At 39.6% G+C, this 24,666-nt stretch overlaps 1 protein-coding gene across 1 annotated transcript in view; it reads left to right on the forward strand.

Annotated features, from left to right (window-relative positions):
• The first annotated feature begins 17 nt into the window (after window positions 1-17).
• PEAK1 (pseudopodium enriched atypical kinase 1) overlaps window positions 18-24,666 on the forward strand; it is a 46,557-nt gene continuing 21,908 nt past the window's right edge. Inside the window, exons 1-2 of the mRNA XM_065412580.1 lie at window positions 18-3,181; window positions 13,734-13,930. Of these exons, the coding sequence (XP_065268652.1) occupies window positions 18-3,181; window positions 13,734-13,930 (3,361 nt within the window). The remainder of the gene's footprint in view (window positions 3,182-13,733; window positions 13,931-24,666) is intronic.

Consider the following 24,666-nt stretch of genomic DNA (forward strand, 5'->3'; position numbering starts at 1 on the left):
TGCAAAGCTCTGGGAAAATGTCTGCTTGCAACACCTTCACTGAACACGTCTGGAAACCTGGTGAATGTAAAAACTGCTTCAAACCCAAAAGCTTGCACCAACTGCCCCCAGCCTCTGAAAAGACTTCCCTCTCGCATGGTAATCTGAAAACCAATGCAAACCACAGCAACAACCACCGTGGTAGAAGTACAGGAAATTTCCGACCCCCTGTAGCAAAGAAACCCACTATAGCTGTGAAACCCACCATGATGGTGGTAGATGGGCAGAGTGTCAGTGGTGAGATCAGCACACCCGATCATTGTGAGAACAAGCCAGTAATTATAGGGTGGAACCGAAACAAGACTGTCTTAAACAAAAAGCCACTGAACAATAATAATGAAGATGAAATTGAAGGTTATAGCCATGTTCATAGGCCTTATGGCAACAATGATAGTGCAGGTAAGATACCAAATAACAATAATAATGGACTGACAGAAGTGTTGAAGGAAATTGCGGGTTTGGATACCACACCTCGGCTAACAGGAAATGAAATGAACTCAAGGGACACGTTCTTGGGAAGAATAAATAATTGCTATAAAAGATCATTAGAAAGACAGATCCCTCCAAGCTGCATGATGGGTGGAATGAAAGATTCACATAGTAAGCATGTTATTCTGAGTGGAAGCACTGAAGTAATAAGTAATGAAGGTGGGCGTTTCTGTTACCCAGAATTCTCCAGTGGAGATGAGAGTGAGGATGATATGTTTTTTGGCAGCATGCAGGAAGAGCATGAGAGTTGGGATGAAAGTGATGAAGAGCTGCTAGCAATGGAAATTCGCATGCGGGGCCAACCTCGCTTTGCTAACTTTAGAGCTAACACCCTGTCTCCTGTCCGGTTTTGTGTTGACAAAAAATGGAACACTGTGCCTTTAAGGAACAAGTCTCTACAGAGGATCTGTGCTGTAGACTATGATGATAGCTATGATGAAATTTTAAATGGTTATGGAGAAGAAACTGTGATGCTTTATGGGCAAGAAAGCATGCAGAGTATGGTATCATCTGATTCCACATCTCCTGATTCTTCTTTGACTGAAGAGTCTCGCTCTGGAACAATCAGTAGCTCATCTCAAAAACTCTGCAATGGAGGGTTATCTCCCAGTACCCCTAAGGAGATCAAGTTGATTGAACCAGATTATGAGAGTCTTTGTGATAAGCAGCAAGTGAAAGACATACCAAAAACTTCCAGAAACACTGCAAACATTCTAGAGACTCACAAGGCAGTTCTTGCACTTAGATTGGAAGAGAAGGATGGCAAGATTGCGGTACAAAGTGATAATCAAGAAAGCAAAAGTGCTACAGATGTTACTGGTCAAGCAGTGACTATAAACTTGGTACCAATGGAAGATCAAGCCAAACCTTACAGAGTGGTAAATATGGAACAACCAGTGTGCAAGCCTTATACTATAGTAGATGTGTCAGCAGCCATGACCAATGAGTGTATGGATGGTCAGACTGAAAGCTCAGAAACCAAAAGTACGCCATCTAACCCAAATTCACCAGGAACTCCAGGTGCACCGATTATATCTAATACTGCATCATCTGGGCGAGTAAATGCCAATCTAAAAAAATCCAGTGCAGTTAGATACCAAGAAGTATGGACCTCTAGTACTAGCCCACGACAGAAGATACCTAAGGTGGAATTAATTGCTAATAGCTCAGGACCTTCAGTCCCTCCAAGGAAAAGCAGCCACAAATCTGCTCCTACTTCACCTACAGCCACAAATATTTCTTCAAAAACCATCCCAGTGAAGTCACCCAATTTGTCTGAGATAAAATTTAATAGTTACAACAATGCTGGCATGCCACCTTTCCCAATTATCATTCATGATGAACCTACATATGCTAGGAGTTCAAAGAATGCTATCAAAGTTCCTATTGTAATCAATCCAAATGCGTATGATAATTTAGCCATCTATAAAAGTTTTCTAGGGACCAGTGGAGAGCTATCCATCAAAGATAAAACTACAAGTGTAATAAGCCACACATATGAAGAAATAGAAACAGAAAGCAAAATCTCTGAAAATATACCCAGCAAACCCACTGAATTTACCCAACCCAAGGGGGTAACTAATAGCACAGAGTGTAAACTGGGTTCTGTGGCTCAGAAAGTTCAAGAGTACAATAGTTGTCTCAGCAAAGGTCAGACGTCACCACAAAGAAGTCATAGTTTTGACCATAGCTCCCCAACAAAAGTTCAGAAGACAAGTCAAGAGCCTGCAGCCAAAATGGAAGGAGCACAGGAGACTTCTGGTGGCAGCAGCAATAGGGAAAATGCAAACACAGTGCTTTCTCAGATTGTGGCTTCTATCCAGCCCCCACAGTCTCCTCCAGAAACACCTCACTCAGGACCCAAATCTTGCAGTGTGGAAGAATTATATTCCCTACCACCTGATGCAGATACCACTAAAAGCAGCCTGGTACGACCCAAATCTCTCTTTACTGCACAACCTATCAATGATACTGAAGTATCCAGTGCCACAGAAAGCACTACCACTAAAATGCAGAAGGATACACTTTCAAAGCCACTTACCACCCATTCGTCGAAGCCAGTAACAGGCACCCATAATACCACAAGTCCCAAAATAGAGCAAGCACCTCCATTTCCCCCTCCACGTTCCACTTCTTCACCCTATCATGCAAGTAATCTGTTGCAAAGACATTTCAGCAACTGGAGCAAACCAACCAGTCCCATTAGATCAACAGAGGCAGAGTCAATACTGCATTCAGAAGGTAGACGAGCTGCTGATGCAAAACCCAAGCGCTGGATATCATTTAAGAGCTTCTTCCGCCGCAGAAAGACTGATGATGAGGAAGACAAAGAGAAGGAAAGAGAAAAAGGGAAACTAGTGGGTCTTGATGGAACTGTTATACATATGCTGCCCCCTCCTCCAGTTCAACGCCACCATTGGTTCAGTGAATCAAAAACAGACTCCAGTGAGAAGCCATCCATTGTTTTCATGTATAGATGTGAACCAGCACAGGCTGAACCAAACACCGCCCAGAACAAGGCTGGAGTGGAGTTTCCAAATGAAGATACAGTGGCAAAGGACAAAGCAGAAATGGAAGAGATGTTGGCAGAGGATTCTGAACAGAAAATTAAGAGTCATTCTTCACCATCTCAGATTCCCAAGAAGATCCTCAGGTAAACTGCTGCTAACAGCATATGTCTTTTTAACTCACTCATTCAGTGTTGTAGAATATACTGTACATTTTGCAGAAATGGGAAGTAATTTAAGGGCTTTATATAGAACTTTATATGTGCATGTGTAATGTTTTTACAGTCTTAACATTTTACTGGATAGTCGTTTTCATTAGCACCTTTCTTCATATTAACAGCATCCAGTATTTTGAACTGTCTTCGATAGGTTGATCTTGTTCTACTGAATCAAATACACATGGCCCTGAATTTTTAGATTAACATGGTATTTCTATGCTATAGAAGACTAAAGAACTCTGGTGTAGAAGTGGAGGGTAAATATTTAATGGAGAAGTAGAAAGTGTACTGACTATCTATCTGTCTGTCATGTGCCCCTCCAGAGGAAAGAAACACGTCTCCAGCTGTAGCACCCCATATTGATAGTCCATGTCATTGCACAAGTTTTATTAGCATGTATTTTATTATGCTGACGGGAGGGAGCTGTCCCGTCAGGATAGTAAATCCACCTCTGCAAGAGACAGTAGCTATGTCAGTGGGAAAAGTCCTTCTGCCGACATAGCGCTGTCCACACCAGTGCTTAGGTCGCTGTAACTTACAGCGCTCAAGGTAAGTGGTAGTGTAGACCAAGCCTTAGTGAAAGCAGGCTACCAGTATATTAACTCAAAAGATATTTTAAAACTTTTGTACCTATTTATTCTTTTAGTTGTACCCTGCCAGATAGAAAATTATAAAATCATAGACTTGTTCCTTTCAATGTAATGTCTGACCCTCACCAAAAACAAGGTCAGGTCCTAAAGTTCCCTCACCCTATTTGTTCTCCGTATTCTTGTCTATACAAGAAAAATGCACTGATTTTACTTTAAATGGTTTTTTAACTGATTTAAAATTATGGAAATCTATGTGTGGACACTCTTATTTCAGTTTATCTTAAACTGATCAATTTAACCTAAAGTGAAATCAGCGTGTTTTAAACTGCCCATAGGAGTGTCAAACTCACCCTTTTGCATGAGTTTAAAATCACACCTTTATTAAAACTGGTGCAATGAGGATTTATTTATTGTCTGTTTTTGATATTTTTTCATAGTTGGAAAGCTCAAGTTTTTGTTACAATGTTTCTGATTAAAGTTAGGGGTATAAAGTGGGTGTTATGATACTAGGAAGTATCACCACACTTGTATGCAGTATAGCACCCGGCTGAAAACAAAGCGTCTTCAACTACCCTAGGGATGGTGCTGTTGCTTTGTTTTACCACACCTGCCTAGAGTATGTTTGTACTGTTACTGTTTGCAATAGTTAGTCTTTCTCTTTCCTGTTTTCCACCCCCTTTTAGAGAATGTTTCTTTATTTTTTCCCCACCAAGCTGTGGTGATAGTGTGAAATCATAGCTCAGAATTCTCCAAGGGTAATTATATTTTATTTGCTATTAATTCTATTTTATAAAAAGTACTAACTCCATTGTGATCTTTCTGAGAATATTTAAAAAAAGAAAAGAATGAAACATTGGGAGTTTTATGGGCAGAATAAGATTTGGTAGCTTTTTGTGGCATTTGGCTTTCTGTAATTTATTTTTATTGCCTTTGATGCATTTTGGTGTCTTAAGGTAATTGTTTTTACTTGATTTTGATTGTGTTAAGGAGGGGGAAAGGAAAGAGAGAGAGAGAGAGTCCTTTTCAATACCAAAAATTAAGCCAATACAGTTCAAGGATTTTGATTTGTCTATTTTTACAGTATTTGTGAACCAGGCCTGGCTGCTTGCAGTTTTGCACCAATAGGAAGTATATTTGATTTACCAAGTGATGCTACACTTGCTTTGTATTAACTCATCAGATGTTAGTTAAAGGTTAATGCTAATTCAGGCTAAAATGTGTGGAATGGAAAGGAAGTTCAAAATCTTCAGTTAACGACTGCAGCAGGCTTAGAGAAAAATTGAAGACATGAAGATAAAGATCAATGAACATGACACTTTTCTAACTGAGAATGCCAACAACTGTAAAGCTCACTGAGAGATCAAATTGATGACCTGAAAAATAAGATAGGATTAAGAAATGTCAGATTGGTGGGGGGTCCTGAAGGCATATCAACAGGAGAAACTGAACTTTTTTTTTTTATCCCATAGTGGATTATGAAGGTGGTAGAGACTGATAACTTTAAATTCCTTTAGCACTGTGTTGTGGTTATGATATTGCTGGAAAGGTCAGTTCATCACCCAGAACACCACTTGCAGAATATTCATCTCTTGAAATGAGGAATAAATGTTTGAAACTGAATGCATTTGAGTCTGTAATCGGGCCCTCAAGTGTTTTATCCATGTGATGGTCTTGTTTTTCTTTGGCATGCATAGTAGTTAGAAAGATGCTGGCAAATATGAAATTGGCATCTCAGTAGAGGGTTTTTCTGAAAACCAAAATTAACTTTTCCCCCCCTAAGGATAGAAAAGTCTTTCCAGTAAAGGTTTCAAATTGAGACAGGATATAACCTTTCCTACTGTGGTTTTTTTATATATATATTTTATTTTTCTTTAAAAAAAAAATCATACTAACTAAGTTTTACCAAATATTTGTAAATAAAATTTATTGTGTTTGGTGGTGCAGCAGTTAATCCTGCTCACCCGTGGAAATTTGAGTGATTCTCTTGCAGGAAATTGCATTTAAGGCTTTGTGTTATGTCTGTGCAGAATGGAAGATGACTAGAGATAGTTTCAAGGGGAGAGAGAAAATATGGAATCTAGAGCAAAGATCATCTTTATTCCAGAGGATTGTGGGATACCTCCTCCACCATTCCTCACACTCACTCCTTCCTCAAAAGCCCTCTATCACAGCAACCCTCTGAGGATATGTACATTGCAGCTGGGAGCTAGCATCCCAGCCCAGGTAAACAGACTCAGGCTAGTGGGGCTCGAGCTAGCACTAAAAATAGCTGTGTGGACATTGAGACTCTAGGCTTGAGCTCAAGTAGCTAGCCTGAGTTTCTGATGCAGCTGCAAGGCCCACACAGCTATTTTGAGCGTGTTAGCTTAAGCCCTGCTAGTGCGAGTCTCTGTGCCCGGGCTGGGAGGCTCACTCCCAGATGCAGCATAGATATACCCTCTGCTTCAGAGAAGGGCTAGCTTCTCTGTAGAGCAAGTCAATACTGTTTCTTGGATTGGCCTCAAGAAGGAACACTAGAGATCAATGTGAGTAGTTCTCAGCCCTTGCTGTCTGGATTATGTTGTGAACCCCTGTGCTGCCTCTTGGTATGATTTACAAAGCTTTTTGTTTTTACTGATGTAGAGTATTTTAATAGAAGGATTAAGTCTCGTTGTCCTCAGTTTAGGTTAGGCTATATGGCTGAATGTCACAGCTGATGTGAATTTTACAGCGGGGAGAGGTGCCACAAGTACTCCTGTTCTTTTTGCGGATACAGACTAACACGGCTGCTACTCTGAAAATTTTCTTTTGTTATTTATCACAGCTCATTCAATGAACTTCTTCCTAGAGGAGTTGATTACAACAAGATCAGTCTTGGTAAAGATATTTTCCAGAGTACTAAGGTCCAAAACCTTTAGCCTCGTGTGGTTTTGAGGGAAGAATATAGAGATGTCAGTCACTGGCTTAGAAATGAGGCCCTACTGGTACGCACATCAGTTATATCCAACATATGGGAAAGGTCCAAATAATTATCACTTATCACTAGACACTGATACTTTTTCTGATCCATTCTCCACAACTACACAAGGTAGCCCCATCACTGGATGTCAACCTGTTGCTAAATGTCCCCATAAGATATTCTTCTGAACTTATAAAGGAGGTATTCCCTCTCTAACAATTGGTTTTTTTAATAGCAATTACGTCAGCCTGATGGGCATTGGAATGAAGAGTTCTGTCCACAGAACCCCAGTACTCTGTTTTCATGTTGAGATAGTGGTTCTCAGGACAAAGCAATCTTTCATCCCTAAAGTCTCAAAGGAGACAGTACTGCAAGCTTTCTGTCCCAAGCCACTGTGTCCAACGGGAAAGCTGTGGAACAGCTTTGATGTCTGCACAATAATAAAAATATATCTACACAAAACTGAAGTATTCAGAAGATAGAGTTCATAATTTTGTCTTGTCGCCTAGCTGTAAGGAACAAAAAGACTTCAAAGCCTCTGATATCTAGGTGGATCAGATTATGAATATCTGAGGCATACAAGCTAAAGAACTCATCGTCTTCTGCACTCATGCAGCATTGTCTCTTGGATTGAGACATATTTCTTAAGAAGAAACCTACAAGGCTCCCCAACTTCCATACTGTAAGTTATGTCATCTCTTCATCAGTAAGGTCATAAGCTGTGCCAGTGATTGACAGGTCTGAGTTTCATCAAGATGCAAACAGGCCTCAAGCCCATTATAGGATCTATGGATCTTACTGCTTGAAGAAATGAAATGTTTATATATGTCCATATAAATGTTTGTAATGCTTTCTGAATTTAACAGTAATGTCTGACACTCCACTGTAAAGTTATACAATACATCAGGAATCCAGTTATAAATTCTGGAGATTTTAATATTAGGTTCCATAACTGTGAGAGATTACAGATGTCAAGACTTTTAGAAATGCCTTGCTATCCTTAGGATTTTATAATGATATCATGTTCACACATTGCACAGAGAGTTTGCCTTTGAGAACTGCCCACATAGATTCCTGTTCTTGGGATTAACTCGCCCTTGGAATGTGAGCTTGAAATCTTTTGGAAAACTGTCTACTGGGATCAGTGTCTTTACAAACTCCCCTACCCCTTGTGCAGGGTTCCAACAGTGTAAATAGGCCCCAGCCACCCTTCAGTTCTTTCCTGAAGTGTAGAAGATGCAACAAACTCTGAAAACACTCAGTGTCCTCAGTGCTCCCCTTGTCTTTTTGGTCCATTCTCTTCGGTCTGTGGATACTATTTTTATGTATATAATTAGTCAGTATTTTGTGTTAAAAAAATAAAACAGTTTTTCAGCGCCCATGCCAGCTCTCTTGGGGGCCAAACACCAAAGAAAGCCTGATATTGCCAGCTATAATAGCAGACTGTCTTGATCTAGGAGGGGAGCACCTGCCATAGAATAGTCTCCAGAAGAGAAGAATGAGGGGGGATTTGATAGCTGCTTTCAATTACCTGAGGGGGGGTTCCAAAGAGGATGGAGCTCGGCTGTTCTCAGTGGTGGCAGATGACAGAACAAGGAGCAATGGTCTCGAGTTGCAGTGGGGGAGGTCTAGGTTGGATATTAGGAAACACTATTTCACTAGGAGGGTGGTGAAGCACTGGAATGCTTTACCTAGGGAGGTGGTGGAATCTCCTTCCTTGGAGGTTTTTAAGGCCCGGCTTGACAAAGCCCTGGCTGGGATGATTTAGTTGGGAATTGGTCCTGCTTTGAGCAGGGGGTTAGACTAGATGACCTCCTGAGGTCCCTTCCAACCCTGATATTCTATGATTCTATGACTGTCTTGATCTAGGAGGGGAGCACCTGCCATCAGTTCATTGTAATTGCCTTTTATCTCCTGGGAAAAGAAAATGTCTTAGCAGGTTTTTAAAGGCAAAATACAATCAGTTGCAAGAACAATCCCCTAAGGACTCAATCCTGCATTAACGTTTCTGTAAATGGGGCAAAGCCCTAGCTAATCACTTTTCCACCAGAGACAATATTAAATATCTCTGGATCTCCAAAGGCAGGCAGGACCAACACTTGCTAGATGCCATTCTCCTGGATTGGGGCCAGGAGTTACTCATTCTCTCAAATCCTGTTGATCGTGAATACCATCTGGAAAATTGTACAAGAAGGAATCAGAGTACTGTTGAAAGTCCCAACTTGGGGCCATCTAGAATTAATATAAAAGCTGCAAATCCATCTTCCCAATTTACTTGCTCTCTTGTCTCAGGATTGGGATGAGGTTCTCTACCTGAATTCATATTCTTTCAGGCTGACAGCTTATCTTCTGGACTGCTAGAAAACTAAATCAAGAATGTTCTGCCAAAGTCCAAAAGATCCTCCTGGAAAGCAGGAAGTCCTCAGCTACGGAAACCTATTTAGTGAAGTGGGAGAGATTCTACATTTAGGTAGCTCAAAAGATAATGGACCTGAGATGATCCTCCATCACTTTCATCTTGGACTGTTTACTCCACTTGGAACAATGAACAGTGTCAGAGTTCAGTCAAAGTCTACCTGGCTGTCACCTTGACTTTCTACCCTTTGAAGGGTGGATCAACAGTTTTCGTTCACCCTGCTGTAACCAAGTTTATGAAAGGGTTGTTCTCTATATTCCCTCTGGGGCACAAGCTACTTACATTATAGTATGTTAATCTTTTTTGAACCTTTGTCAGAATCTTCTCTCTACCATCTCTCTGTGAAAGCAGTATTCCTCAGTGTCATTGCAAAAATCAATGATATGCACTCTCCTTGAATACAGTATTCATTTCTGTGTGCAGTATTGTTGTAGGCATGTATTCATTTCTGGTCATCCTGTCTCAAAAAGGATATAGCAGAAATAATGTGTGTTCAGAGACAGTCCGCAAGAGAATGAGACTGATTAGAGAGGAGACGAATAAGAAGGGACATAATATAATTATATGAAAGGGAATGGTGTACAGATGGTAAATCCAGCACTCCTGTATGTATTTTCTCAAAATATAAGAACAAGAGACATTCAATTAAATTGAAAGGCGGCAAATGTACAAAAATATTGATAAAAAGAAATACCTTTTGCCAGGGTGTGATTAAACTGTGGAACTCATTGCCACTGGATATCATTGAGGTCAAGAGTTTAGTAAAATTTATAAAAGGATTAGACTTATTATATGGATAATGAGAAAATTGTATTATATAGGATTTAAAAAATAGAAGGGATTTAAACCCATATGCTTTAGAGAATAAGTCAACCTCTAACTGTCAGGAGCTAGGAAGAAACTTCCTTTATGGGTTGGCAGTTTCAAATTGTCAACTGTGGAGTTCTTTCACCTTCCACTGAAGCATCTGTTCCTGACTCATGTCAGAGACAGCAAACTGAACTACAGGAGCTACTGGTTTGATCTAGCACAGGTGTTGGCAACCTTTCAGAAGTGGTGTGCCGAGTCTTCATTTATTCACTCTAATTTAAGGTTTCTCATGCCAGTAGTACATTTTAACGTTTTTAGAAGGTCTCTTTCTATAAGTCTATAATATATAACTAAACTATTGTTGTATGTAAAGTAAATAAGGTTTTTAAAATGTTTAAGAAGCTTCATTTAAAATTAAATTAAAATGCAGAGCCCCCCGGCCACTGAAAAACAGCTCGTGTGCCGCCTTCGGCACGCGTACCATAGGTTGCCAACCCCTGATCTAGCATGTCAGTTTGTTTTCTTATTCTCATAATATAAACCCATAAAGTTACTCAGATACAAACCTGGTTGTTGATCCTCCCTACACTGTTTCATGAAGATAAGGTGATCCTTCATCCTGATTGTAAGTTCCTGTCTAACGTGATGTCTGATTTCCATCTCAGTCAGGCCATTAACTTGCCTGTACTTTTCCTCAAACTTTATTCATATTCAGGGAGTTCAGGCTTCATACCTTAGAAATCCAGAGGTCTGTATAGAACCAAACATATCTGTACATTCCTTGGAATTTTTGCAATTCATCAGTAGAAGACCGGGGCCTCAGTCCATCTCATGTATACGAGATTATGATCTTGCAGGTATCAGCCACTAGGGGATATCAGAGCACACTCAACTAGGTTATGGTAATTTTTATAGGTGTTATGTTTTTCCAGAAAGCTAACAATACATATTTAAAAGTTTTAAATGATCAGATAAGGCAAAAATATTTACAGGTTCCGAGTGATCCTTATGTGTTAATTAGTAGTCAGGAATTCTTTTCATTTTTCTCTTCTGTCTTTTGTGGGTGATGAGTAAGAGTTGACCTTTCATTAAACAACTGGTTGAGTGTATTAGGGTGTCTTAGTTTGATCGCTCAGAATCTCTCCCTTTCTCCCATAAAAAGAGAGGTGCTTGATCCCAGGTATCACAATGCAACATCTCATTGCTGCCGTTTTCAAATAATTCATTTATTCTTTTTAGATATTAATATCACTTTGAATGCAGATTAAAATTTTTCACATACTTTTAAAGTTAGGTCAGTTTGAGCTCTTTAAAGGCTTACAGTACATTTGGTGTTTGCTACAGTTGAAACTATTCTTACTTGACTATTTAATGTGGTACTTGGCAGAATAAAATAGTGTTCCAGTAGATCTTAAACTATATTTCATGTGTTATAGCAGTGAGAGAGTTAAGAAGGCTGGGCTATAACTTTGGTAATAGAACATTCCTTAAAGTATACTAGCACATCCATCAGGCCAACCCCCTAAAGTAAACATCAAGGTGCAGTAGGTGATATCACTGTGTGCAGAGTTCAGCCTTGTTGCTCACAGCTTGCACAACTTGTAGCACACCAGAACACTGTGGAATCAATGGCTCACCAGAGTTTCAAGACATGATTAAAAGACTCAAGAAGGCCCTGAGAGAATTTCCTTTAATGGGGAATTGTGTGAGTGAGTATAGTGGGTGAGTTCCTTTTTTTTTTTTCCTCTCTCTCTCTTGCTGTGGATATTCTTTGTTTGGCAAATGCTTCTGAACTTAGATTTAATGTATGTGCATGCATGTGTCTGGGACAGGGAATTAGTGTATTCTGTACCTTGCCATTCAGTAGCAGAATAGCAGACCTATTATAGACAATTTATTTTGAACAAATATATTTTTATTGGAGGGGTACATACAGGTATGTATAAGATTTGTTGGTGGTAGGATAACCTCAGGTCTTTAAAATGATTCCTTTGGTTTTAAGAACATTGTACCTGCTTTGATTTAATGTATGTCTTAATTTGAAATGCCTTTGGTTAACTCTTTAATGTGCACATATTTTGATGCATATAATGTGCTGTCTGCACCATTCCCATGCATGTTAATAAAAAGTGATCAATGATTTTGACACTAAATGATTAAAATTACAGCTTTTTGAACTTTGCCATTTTGTCTCTGCTCTGTTACTAACATGTTTTGATGGTTCTTGTTTTTATAAGTCTGCACTTAAAATTCCACAAGTATGAAATTTGAAATAGCATGTGCATACTATACATGGAATTTTGTATTATTCAAAGTACAAGCATGTTTTAGTGTTTGTAGACTGAGTATTGATTTGTTGGGAGACTGCATTTTGTACTCTATGGCCTGTCAGTTTTGGGTTGGTGTAGAAACGTTTTTTTACAATTTATAACAGGTCTGTAAGGGCACAGTCCTCCTTCTGTTATGCAAATGTAAGATCACCAGTGTATCATGGAAAATCGGCTGCTGTGCTGTGTACACAAGCACAATGGGGCAGGTTTACAAAATACATACTCGTGTTCTAGCTCATCAGAAGTTTGGATTGAGCTCTGAGTTTTCATTTTAAAAGCTACACTGATATACAAATATAGGGCCAGATCCTGGGAGGTTCTAAGTCTCTCCTTGGTGAAGTGCCTGCCCCGAACTTCTGTTGAAGTTAGGGGTTCTCAGTATCTTTCAGGATCAGACCCAAATCATGAGAGCTATTGAGTTTTTACTCTCAGAAGTTGTTCCCTAATGAGTGTGTATATGTGTGTAGACACAGAAATGTCATTAACCAATGTCTAAAATGTTATAAATAGCACCATTCTTGACAATCGCTGATATAACTGCAATAGGCAGCAATTCATTGGGTAAACCTGGACAATACTAATTTTTATGTGGTATATATTTTGCATCATTTTGAACTATATTCAATAAATATAACACTTGTAAAATGACTAAATAGTTGATTTTCAAAGTTTTATTATGATGTAAAACTATCAGTCTTCACAATTTGATTAAGAAGACTCCCACCAGTTGGGAGCAGGGAAGGAGAAATATCCCCTAGCATTGCTTGATGCATTCGTGCCTGGGTTTTAATTCTCAGAAATATTTTGTGCAGGTCACTATAAGGAGACAGAATGCTGGATTAGATGGACTATTGGTCTGTATTCCAGTGTGACAATTCCTATTATGTTGCCAGAATTTGAAAATGTAGCTTTAAAGTTTTATGCATTTCCTAGAGAGTTTAGGAGTATATTCTCCTCTGTGTAAATGTATAACTCTCATTAAAGCAAAATCCTTATAATTGGTTTAAAAACAAACCTTAATCATTGTTGCTGCCCTATAAATCCTACAGATGCTGTATGAAGTACTGTATTGTTATCTCTGTGCATTGCATGTACTTACATGTATTGACTATACTCAATTGTTTGAAACATTTTGTGATACTTTGGTACGAAAGATGTTTCCTACCATTAATACTGTAGTAAAAAGTGTATGCACTTTAGTGAGGAGAAAGAAAAACAACTTGATAGAAAGTCATTGTAAAAAATTTGGAGAGGTGAAAGGGACACATTTTTGTTTCCATTTCCCAGTTCTTTGCCTTTTACCCAAAGGCATTTTATTATTCCAAACCTAGTGTTTTACTGATAACATATGGCAGGTAGCTTTGGCCACCAGGTAAATTTTGTTTGTTTGTTTCAGTCAAGTGCCAGATGAGACCACGGTGGAAGAATTGTCTCCTCAGATTCCAAGAGCTGTGTTTGTGAAGCAGGACATTGGTGGCAATGCCTCCGTCATACCAGTGTCAACTCCCCATGGCCCACAAGGGGAGGAAGAAAAGGAGGAAACTTCAGATTCTTCTGACTTGAGCCCTTGCAGTGCTACATACAGCAATTTAGGTAAGTGCATTTACAAGACAAACTTCAGCCTCCATCCCACTTAGATGGCTTATCTTGATGTGAGGGCTATTGTCTCTTAGATCACCTGACACCCTTTTGAAAATTTTGCGTTCTTAAAGAGACATTGACCCCAAACTTCACCTACTTTTAAATATCAGTTTACAGTTCTTTGTTGAAAAAAGATGCTATTGTGTCATGCTTTAGGAGCAACCTGCAGAAGGAAGCCAGTGATGAAGTAAAGATTTATTCAAAATTCAGTAAGAATTTCATTTCTAAGCTTTCAAGAAATTATTTAAAACTGAGGGAAGGGGGAATATTTGTAAAAATACAAAAAATAGCCTTTGGGTTATCGGTATTAAATGTCTTGTGTAAGAGATGCCTTTTGAGAGAGCCACAATTTTTCCACATTCTTATATTTCCAAAGCCATTTTACCAGAGAAAAGTTTTGAAATAACTATTGTATAGATTATTTAACTCTTTCAGAACAATTATTAGACTAAAATATTTTTCCTGATATCCTCAGTGAAATGTAGGACTTTTTCTCTTACAATCTAGATGATGATTCCTGGCATATTTTGAAGCATCTTTGTAAATAAGAATATAATTGAATTTTATTCTAAAAAAGTTAGTGATTTACTTTTAATCTTGCAGACCAATTGAAAAGATGTATGTTCTGAAGAATATGCTGCATCATGCATGCAGCCATCAATGAATTCCTGTCCCATATTAAAGAGTTGTAGCTGTTTGGGTTTTTGTGGAAGTTTTTCTGAGAGGCCAAAGGAGGGAAGTTAAATAATTCATTATCAACAAGTGACACCAATATTATATTATCTTGCATCTGAAGAAGTGAGGTTCTTACGCACGAAAGCTTATGCTCCCAATACTTCTGTTAGTCTTAAAGGTGCCACAGGACCCTCTGTTGCTTTTTACCAATATTATAGGCACAATAGATTTTTTTAAGGATTTTTATTTAAAAGTACTGCGAAAATAGAGATATGAGCATATAGATTTCTTAGTAAAACAAAAACAATCAAAAACCACCTATTTCATACTTCCTTTATTTTCAAAAATATGTGATATTAATCAAAATACTGAAAGATTTTCATTAAGTCACCAGTCCTGCAGACATTTAAGCACGTTTAACTTTTTGCATATGATGAGTTGGCTGACTGCAATGGGGCTGCTCCTAAGTGTAACGTTAAGCATGTCGACATGTATTTGCATGATCAAGGCCTAAGTTTTGAAGCCTTCAGTTGTATAAATTCTATAGATAGGTGAGTAATAAATATTCAGTGAAAGTATTGTGGTTGTTATTGGCTAAATAGCAGACAACTGGCTGACTCAGTTTCACAAATGAAGCATTACTTAGCTATTGTTTATAAATCACTTTGAAGATGAAAGGCATAATGTAACTCTTAATATTGTGATAGACCCAGGCCAGTTGGGTACAGCAGAATAGCAGAAGGCAGATATACTGGCCACTGGATTAACAGTTTTCTGTTCCCTGACCAGAGCAGGGGCTGCTCCAGGCTAATGAGAACATCTGACTCCAATTAACCTGCAAAGAGTCAGGTGAGGCCATTAAGCTAATGTGACCACCTGACTCTAATTAAGGCCCCGCTGATACTATAAAAAGGGCTCACTCCAGTCAGGCAGAGGAGAGCCAGGGGAGAGGAAGTGCGGCTGAAGGACTGGTTAATGAAGACACCCTCAAGTTATTGATAAGGGAGCCCTAAGGTAAGGGTGAAGAAGGGAGAAGCAGGAGAGCTGTGGGGAAGTGGCCCAGGGAAATGTAGCAACTCTGGCAGTGAAAGGTTGGCTGCCAACAGCTGCTACCATTAGGGTCCCTGGGCCGGAACCCGGAGTAGAGGGCGGGCCCGGGTTCCCCCCAACCCACCACTACAGGAACACCTCCTGGGAGGGGAAGTCAGGCCCCTGTCAGGACAGGAGCCTAAACTGTTCTAAAACAAGCCCTAGGGACAACAGAGACTGTGGGAATTCTCTCACCAACCTCCTTGCTGGCTTATGATGAAAAGGGCTCAGTAGACTGTAACCCTGGCCCTAGAGAAAGAAGGGCTACATGGAGGGTCACAGAGAGCCACTGAGGCTAGCATATTCCGCCTAGAAGCGCAGGACCCACGGGGACAAGGTCAGAGCTCTGCCACAATATGTATTTATTTATTACTAATGTAACAAAATGCTCTGGCTGAGAGGAGGAAACTCAAAGTTTGGGCTCTCCCATGGAATTGTTCAAAGGCATGATGGCTAGTTGTGGTTTTAAGCATGTGTTTTTTGGGTGTTTATTTTTTTAATAAATTAGGGCACAGCTACACTACAAAGATAGCCAAGTCAGTGGATCTGGTTCACTAACATGTCTATACTATAGATGCCATTTGTAGTGTGGATAGGACCTAGCCATATTTTAGCCATGTCCTATTATCAGGATGTCTTATGATCAGGTATGGCAATTTTAAATCCCTCAAGGTGTGAAATACCACTCATTGCCAGTGGCTGCTTATGTGACAGCTTCCTTTCACCCTTAGGTTTCATTCTATTGAAGGACTATTTATATTAAAAATGCCTTTTAAATAGTGACATCAAGAATTTCCTCCTGAGCCATTTGATACATTTCAGCTTAAGTTTCTCATGAAAGGTTTTAATGCTGATGACCATTATTACAGGATACATCTACATTTAAAATGCTACAGCGACACAACTGTGCCGCTGTAGCGTTTCAATGTAGACACTACATATGCCAATAGGAAGGGTTTTCCCATCAGCATAGGTAATTCACCTCCCCAAGAGGCGATAGCTAGGTTGATGGATGAAGTCTTCTGTTAACCTAGTGCTGACTACACTCGGGGTTAGATCAGCTTAACTATGCCACTCGGAGTGTGGATTTTTCACACTCCAGAGCGACATAGTTAAGCTGACTTAATTTTTTAGTGTAGACCAGGCCTCAGATTTTAGAACAAACATGCCTCATGGTGTACAGACTGATTCTTTCTTCAGTAAGTCACAGGATGCTCAATCCTTTTTCCCTGGGGAACTCCCCCTTGACAGCTCAGGGAGGCAAGAGCAGCTCTCTGCATCCCTCCAGTGGTTCCGCCTCTCCATCACATCAAACATAAGTTGCTTGTATTCACTTTCAAGATCCTTCACAGTCAGTCCCCACCCCTGCATATCATCTCTTATTCACAATCCACGCTCACTTCTGATCGGCCCATGATGACAGCCTCCATTGCCCACTTGTTAAATTTTCAGACAAGCATCTTTTTCTTTCTCCCATACTGCCCTTCACACTGAGGAGGTGTTCCCCGTAAACATCTGCAAAACTACTCATTCTCCTTCTTCAAAATCCTCCTTAAAACTCTCCTTATCTGTGATATCTACAAAAGACTTGACAATGGCTATGCTTTTCGTGTGCTGAGACCCCTGCCTATCATGCTGGCAATATTGACTCATTGTTTCCATGTACTCCCCTATCTGTCTGTCTGTCTACCTATCCCTTGTCTCATATACTTAGATTGTAAGCTCTTTGCAGAAGGACTGTCTTTTTGTTGTGTGTTTGTTGGGTGCCTAAAGCAATGGGGTCCTGGTCCATGACTAGGGCTCTGAGGTACTACGGTAATACAAATACTAAATAATGATAATAGTAATAGTAAAGAGGTGATAGACTCATGTGAAATGTGGTGATAGAATTTCAGTTCAATCAGTCTGTTGTTTTGCCAGTATATTTCCCAAATACTAATACCCCAGTATAAAGTGATGTAAAATGGTATCCCTTGGCTTTTATTTGGAGCAGACAATATTTCTCTTTCTTGGGTTTCTCTCAGATTTTCAGTCACCTAAGTTAGGTTTCCAGATGTGAAGGAGTTAATAGCTAACCTTAGGCTTGGTCTGGCAAGCCTAAGTTGTAAAAAGCAATGCTGCCATAAATGGCATGGAATTCTCTGGCTCCAATGCAACTTTTCTTTGCTGGTTTGTTCACTCACCCCTCCTTCTACTACTGTACTGATCAAGTGAGGGCCATGTTGGGAGGTTTTATAAATAATTTCTCTTTCTTTTTAGGTTTTACCACAGGCAAATGACAAATGTTATTTATTTTATGCAGTCAATAAATTGTACTTGTGTCTGAGTGGGAAGAGGGGAAAAATGATATACTTTGATTTGACTCAGTGTCTTCTTCACTGAAACTTGCACCTACAGTTTTATTTCTCTAGTTCAGATTTACAATGGAATGTTTGTACTGTAGTGTAGATCATAGTAAATACATAAATAATTTTTACTTATTATGTTATCATAGTTGTGGTAGGGTTGGTATAGCTCTTCCATTTAAATAAATACCTGTCTCCCAGGGTTTAAAACTCTAGATCAGGAGTAGGCAACCTATGGCACGCGTGCCGAAGGCAGCATGCAAGCTGATTTTCAGTGGCACGCACACTGCCCGGGTCCTGGCCACCAGTCTGGGGGGCTCTGAATTTAATTTAATTTTAAATGAAGCTTCTTAAACATTTTAAAAACCTTATTTACTTTACATACAACAATAGTTTAGTTATATATTATAGACTTATAGAAAGAGACCTTCTAAAAACGTTAAAATGTATTACTGGCACACAAAACCTTAAATAAGAGTGAATAAATGAAGATTGGGCACACCACTTCTGAAAGGTTGCCAACCCCTGCTCTAGATTGATACTTACCTAGTATACTCCAAAAATTGAATTTGTTTAATTGGGGGGGGGGGGGGGGGAGGGAAGGAGTTTGGTTTCATTGTTTGTTACCTAAGTGTTTAAAAAAAAAAAATAGGAGCCAGATTCTGATTTCAGCTATAGCAGAATAACTCTACAGTAACTCCATTGACTTCAGTGGAGTTACTTCAGATTTACACTGATGTAACTGAAACAAGAATATAGCCCTTGTAGTTTACTAGCTTGGATGTTTTGGGGGGCACTTGTAAGTAGGACTATTTCAGTTCAAAATACAGTTTGTGGCAAAGTCTATCTATAATATAAACATGGTCTTTATACTGGGTAGATAAAAATAATAATAGTAATTTAACAGCAGCAAAGTTACTGAAGTTTAAAACTCATCTTCTGCAAATGCACACTACATTTTTTTTACATATTCTTATGCGGGGGGGTTGTTTTTGTTTTTACAGATAGCACACATCTTAACTTTGTAATTCACATCTGACGAGAATATTCTCTTGTATAAGTAATGCAGCTTTTGAAGTAATTAGAGACATATATTAACCCAGAAGAACTATTCTCATGCATGGGCTACATAAACATTAAAAATCTGTGTAAATATAGAGATATCTGGGACAATACCCAAAATGCTCCTTTTTAAGGACTTTTTACGAAAATTTTGTATGTCTATTTTTGAAAGAGACATTATGCCCTTGTGTTTCTAAAAAGCCTTAACCTGGCCTCTGATTTTGCACCTGAAATTTTATGCCAAGAATAATTTTAGGATTTACAAATTTGCATATGCAGTCAGGTAGTTACACATGTAGAGTAGTATTTTCAAAAGCACTCAGGAACAAAGAATGAAGAACCTACCTACAGGATGGCAGAGTATGCTGGGAAGGAATGGCTCTGGAAAAGACCTGGGAGTTGTGGTGAATAATTAGCAGAACATGAGCTCCCTGTGCAACACTCTGGCCAAAGGGTGAATGCAATCCATGGATGCATAAAAAGGGAAATATCAAGTACAAGCAATATTAACTCTGTATTTGGCACTGCTCTGACCACTGCTGGAATACTGTGTCCAGTTCTGACGTACACAGTTCAAGAAAGATATTGAAAATTTAGAGAGGGTTCAGAGAAGAGCCATGAGAATGATTAAAGGATTGAAAACCTGCCTTAGAGTGAAAGACTGAAAGAACTCAATCTATTTAGCTTATCAAAGTGAAGGTTAAAGGGTGGTTTTATTGCAGTCTGTAGGGAATTACATAGGTTACAAAATGCTGATAATGGGCTCTTCAGTTTAGCAGATGAAGATGTAACAAGATTCAATGTCTGGAAGTTGAAACTAGACAAATTTAGACTAGAAATAAGCTGCACATTTTTAACAGTGAGGGCATAAACGACTCGTGCCTCCCCATACCGGGGGGCACAAGCTAAAGGGGAGGACATGTGACCAGCCTGGTGAAAGAAAGTGAGTGAGGGTGGGGAAGAGCGAGCGATGGAGGAACGGGGGATGGAGTGAGCGGGGCAGGGCCTCTGAGAAGGGGGATGACAGGGGTGGGGCATTGGGGAAGGGGCGGGGCAAGGGTGTATAGGTTTGTGTGATTAGACAGTTGGCAACCCTACCTCTGCCTCTTGCCCCAAGCAGGCCAATCTTGGGGGGAGCATTTGACCCCCCCATACCCTTCCTACTTGTCACCTCACTGTGAGGGTAATTAACCATTGGAATAATTTGCAAAGGTTAGTGTTGGATTCCCCATCACTGGAAATTTTAAAATCAAGATTGGATGTTTTTTCTAAAAGATATGCTCCGGTTCAAACAAGAATTAATTCAGGGGAGTCCTGTGGCCTGTGTTATGCAGGAGGTCAGACTAGACTATCTGACTTCATAGTGATTTTTGACTTTATAATCTGTTATCTCTCTGTGTTTGACTGTGTGTACGTGGGAAAATTGACTTGATCAAACTTGCTCATAGCTGTTACTTATATTGGCACATGCAGCCCATATGTAGAACAGCTCTGTGCAACCTCTCCCAAATTGATGGTGAGGAACTGGGGATATATCATGCATATCGGTTACTAAGTGTTACTTTTCCTTTAGCTAGAAATAATTTATTACTATTTTGGTGGTGGATTTCTCTTTATTAATTATTGTGTAATTATCTAATTCACTTAATTTGTATATGGAGTAGTTTCACATTGTAGTAGCATGGATGCATTGACCGGGCATTTATCAGCAACTGCTACTATGCTTTTGTGAAAGGACGGGTTATACTGTTGATAGTTATGTGTTTTTTCTCATGGTTTGTTAGTAATTCGTATTAGTTATAGTCAGAGTGTATCAAGGAGTGAATTATTGTTGTATTGATATTAAAGCTCTGTCCAACTGATCTGCTAATTACACAGAGAATCTTTTCCAGAATCTACTTTATGATACAAATACATACATGCAGACCAGCTGCAATATCCAAGCCAAGGGAGCATATTTATAAAATCAAGGGCAATAGGGGGATAATATTGCATCGGGACATAAAGTACATCTCCTGGATGTTAATTTTCCTTTCTTTGGGGGAGTGAAAGGGTGGAATGTTTGGGGAATGGATATGAATAAGTTGGAGACTTAGTGGTAGTCCAGGTAGTAGAATTGTCTTGATTAATTAACTGTGTTGTGGAGAGCATGTGGTACAGGCATAGGTGCAGAGGGCAGTTGTCAGGTTAGCTTTGCTGTCTCCTTTTACTGAGACCTTATGTACTTACTGAAGATTTTTCTTTGAAATTGTTGGTCCTCAAATTTCCTTTCCTTCTTATTCCGGAAATAGTTCAGCATCAGTTCCTTGTCCTCTTGAATGAACCTGCCAAGACTCTTTCAAAAAGCAGACTTTATTTTCTCCTCTTCAAACTGGAACGTCCAATTTGAGTTCCTTTTCATCCCCCTCTTCATGTTCAGGAATGGTTTTACCACTTTTTTTTTGTGTGTGTGTGGACTTCATGTATCTCAGGCATTTTACCTCTATGTATCCAGTTTACCTGCCTTCATTACTGCTCTGGGAGATCTATGATGCTGTTGTGGTCACTACAATGAAAAATAAGAAATGACAGCGTTAATAAGAATAGCAATAGCCTATCCATCCCTTGGAATATCAAAAATTAGGATAAAATTAACACTTTCAGTGTAGTTTTGAATTCCAATGTCTTTCCACAAAGCATTTTTTCTTTAGACCAGAGATGGTAATGACATATAATTAGAACAAGACTTAAAAGAATAAAGGGGCATGAGGTACAGATGATTATGAGAATGGGACAATGTAGTGGGGTGGAAGGCCTGAAGGGCTTGTCCTTATTAGCGTACTGGACTAATAAAGGTTATTTCTTGCAGGCAAACAGGGGTCTCAGAAATATGTCTGTGCACAGAATGATATTTGAGGCCACATCAGACACTTTTCCAGGCATTAGCTAATGAGCCAAATATGTGACCAATTTCAGGAATTTGTACAAAGCCTTGGTTTGAAGGAGGGATTCTCTGAACTACAGTCAAATTTCCTATTATTTTTATAGCACTTTATTTATATATAGTATCTCAAACTACTTGACAGTGGACGCTGCTGAACAGGAATAACAGAAAAGAAAGGTATCATGTTGCAGCAGTATTAATATAAATAAAATTAGGGCATGTTATTTGCTAAGAGAAGATTTAGAAATAGAGAATAGAATGAAGTTGGACTTTATGGTAGCTGGCATGTTAGTTGCGTGTCCCTCAGAAACATGAATTCACTGCCTCCCATCAATAGTGTCCCCTTAGAAACAGATGTAATGGGACAAGAAGGCATGGGCTTAATCTTCAGCAAGGGAGATTTAGGTTAGATATTAAGAAAAACTTTCTAACTGTAAGATTAGTTAAACCTTGGAATAGGCTTCCAAGGGAGATTGTAAAATCACCATCATTGAAGGCTTTTAAGCAGAGGTTGGACAAACACCTGTCAGGGATGGTCTACTTGGTCCTACTTCAGCACAGGGGGCTGGACTTGATGATCTCTCAAGGTCCCTTCCAGCCCTACATTACTATGATTCAAAGCTAATTCAAGAGAAGATTTCAAATCAAGGTATGAAGAATAAATCAGTAGCTTGGATAAGAAAAAATTACAGACATTTTAAAGTTAACTTAATGATGTTCCTTAGTGATGTTCCTAGTGATGACCTCAGAAGGATGTTGTGAGGGTTAATGCATCAATGTTCAAAAAGCACTGTAAGGGTCTCAAATGTAAGATGTAATGGCACTGCACTATTCCTTAAAGCTATCCTTAAAGCTGTCATCTGTATTCAATTGAGAAAACTATTATAGAGTTAACTTCTTTCCTCTTGCATAGTTTGGAAGCCTTTTAAGGACTTTTTTAAGTGGTAGTTAATATGGAGCCTGTTCCTCCTCTTCATCTGCCTCCAAGGGTGAAGTTCAGACTGTATTCTGTAATATTGAAGAGCCTGTGCAGGAGGCAGTGAAGTGAAGGATGTTAAGAAAGCTGGGGAGAGGTGATAGGCAAGAAGGAGAAATGTTTGTTCTGCCGCTAACCTCTGTTTAAAAACTTTTTTTCTTTACACAGAGAGGGGGGCAGGATTTAAAAGACAAACATTTTTCTTCCTCAGAGAGACTCTATGACATAAAAATGTGGGGCATGCAATGTTGCAGCAAGCCTTTGGAAAGCTGAGCTAGAAGATTTGGCCCTAGAGTCATGAGAAGAATGAACAGGGTTAAGAGCTCAGCATAAAAACAGCACAGATATGAAGCTTTTCAAACACTTAATCCAGATGGATGAATTTCACTAGGAAAAACTTGTCCTTGTGGGGAAGACACTATATTCTGGCATGACAGATCTTACAGATTCATTTCCATGGACTGGGAATACAAGGCAGTGGTTTAAATTGGATCTGAAAAATGTGTACAGTAACTGTTTTTGGACTTGTCTGTAAAATGTTCTGATGGGTTCCATCATTGCCAGCAGACATCTCCCTTCTGCACCAGATGGATGAGTGGGCTATCATCAGCCTTCTTGCAGATGTCCTGCTGCTGGAAGACAAAGAAAGGAGCATAAATCCCATTATAAATGCCCCAATGGTACTTTGATGCCCATGATTCCAAGTAGCTGTGCAGGAGCCATAACTATTACAGTGGGAAGAGTCAGGTTCCAAGGGCCAACCTCCTTCCCATCTGATTAGCCTGTGGAGGATGGAGGAGAAACTGTAAACAGGGACTAGAGCAGCAGGGAGATCAGTCATATAGCTTACCCTCACTGCAGGGGCTCCTGCTGCGGCTTGCATGTGCATCTCATTCTAATATGTCTTCCTGTTACTCCCCAAGTTTCTTTTGCAGCCTCTGGTTTAGCTAGCCATGAAAGCAACATACATTAGGAGACTGCATGCTGAAGTGGTAGCAGACAAGCAGCAATGGTCTCTTTCACCAACCACCAGCAGATGTAGTAAGTAAGGAGCTGTACTGTGGAAGAGCATAGGATTCAGGAAATGGACAGGTGAACTTGGAGGCACGGTGTAGACAGAGGGTGTAGACTTTGTCAACAGGCATTTGAGGGAGACTTAAGGAGAGGTGCATAGCCACAGATTTTGTAAGGGGGAATATAAAGAGATGCTGATGTAAGTTAAGATGGACATTTGGGTGGATGAGAAAAAAGGGGTAAGAAGTGGAAAGGAAGGCACTTCCAGGCTGTATAAGGGGGAAAGGGGAGTTCATTTGAATTTGTGCTTTGGGGACCCATCCAAATATTTTTATGACCCTGGCTGTGAACTGTATCTCTTCTTTTTGCAGCCCTTGCCAAGACTAACCTTCTCATCTACTTCCTGTACTGCTAGGCTATTACCTGGATCCTCCACTGCCTCCTGTCTTTGGACATTTTTATTTTGTGGGAGCTAAAAGGAGATGTGGCCTTTCCTGAAGATCATGCCAAAGAGCTAGCCTGCCATCTGTGGACATAAATCATACAGTTTCTTCCTACTCACAACTCAGTGCCTCTCTTAGTATTATCATGAGGAAATTATCAA

The sequence above is a fragment of the Emys orbicularis genome, chromosome 10, assembly GCF_028017835.1.
Source record: "Emys orbicularis isolate rEmyOrb1 chromosome 10, rEmyOrb1.hap1, whole genome shotgun sequence".
NCBI classification, from domain to species: domain Eukaryota; kingdom Metazoa; phylum Chordata; order Testudines; family Emydidae; genus Emys; species Emys orbicularis.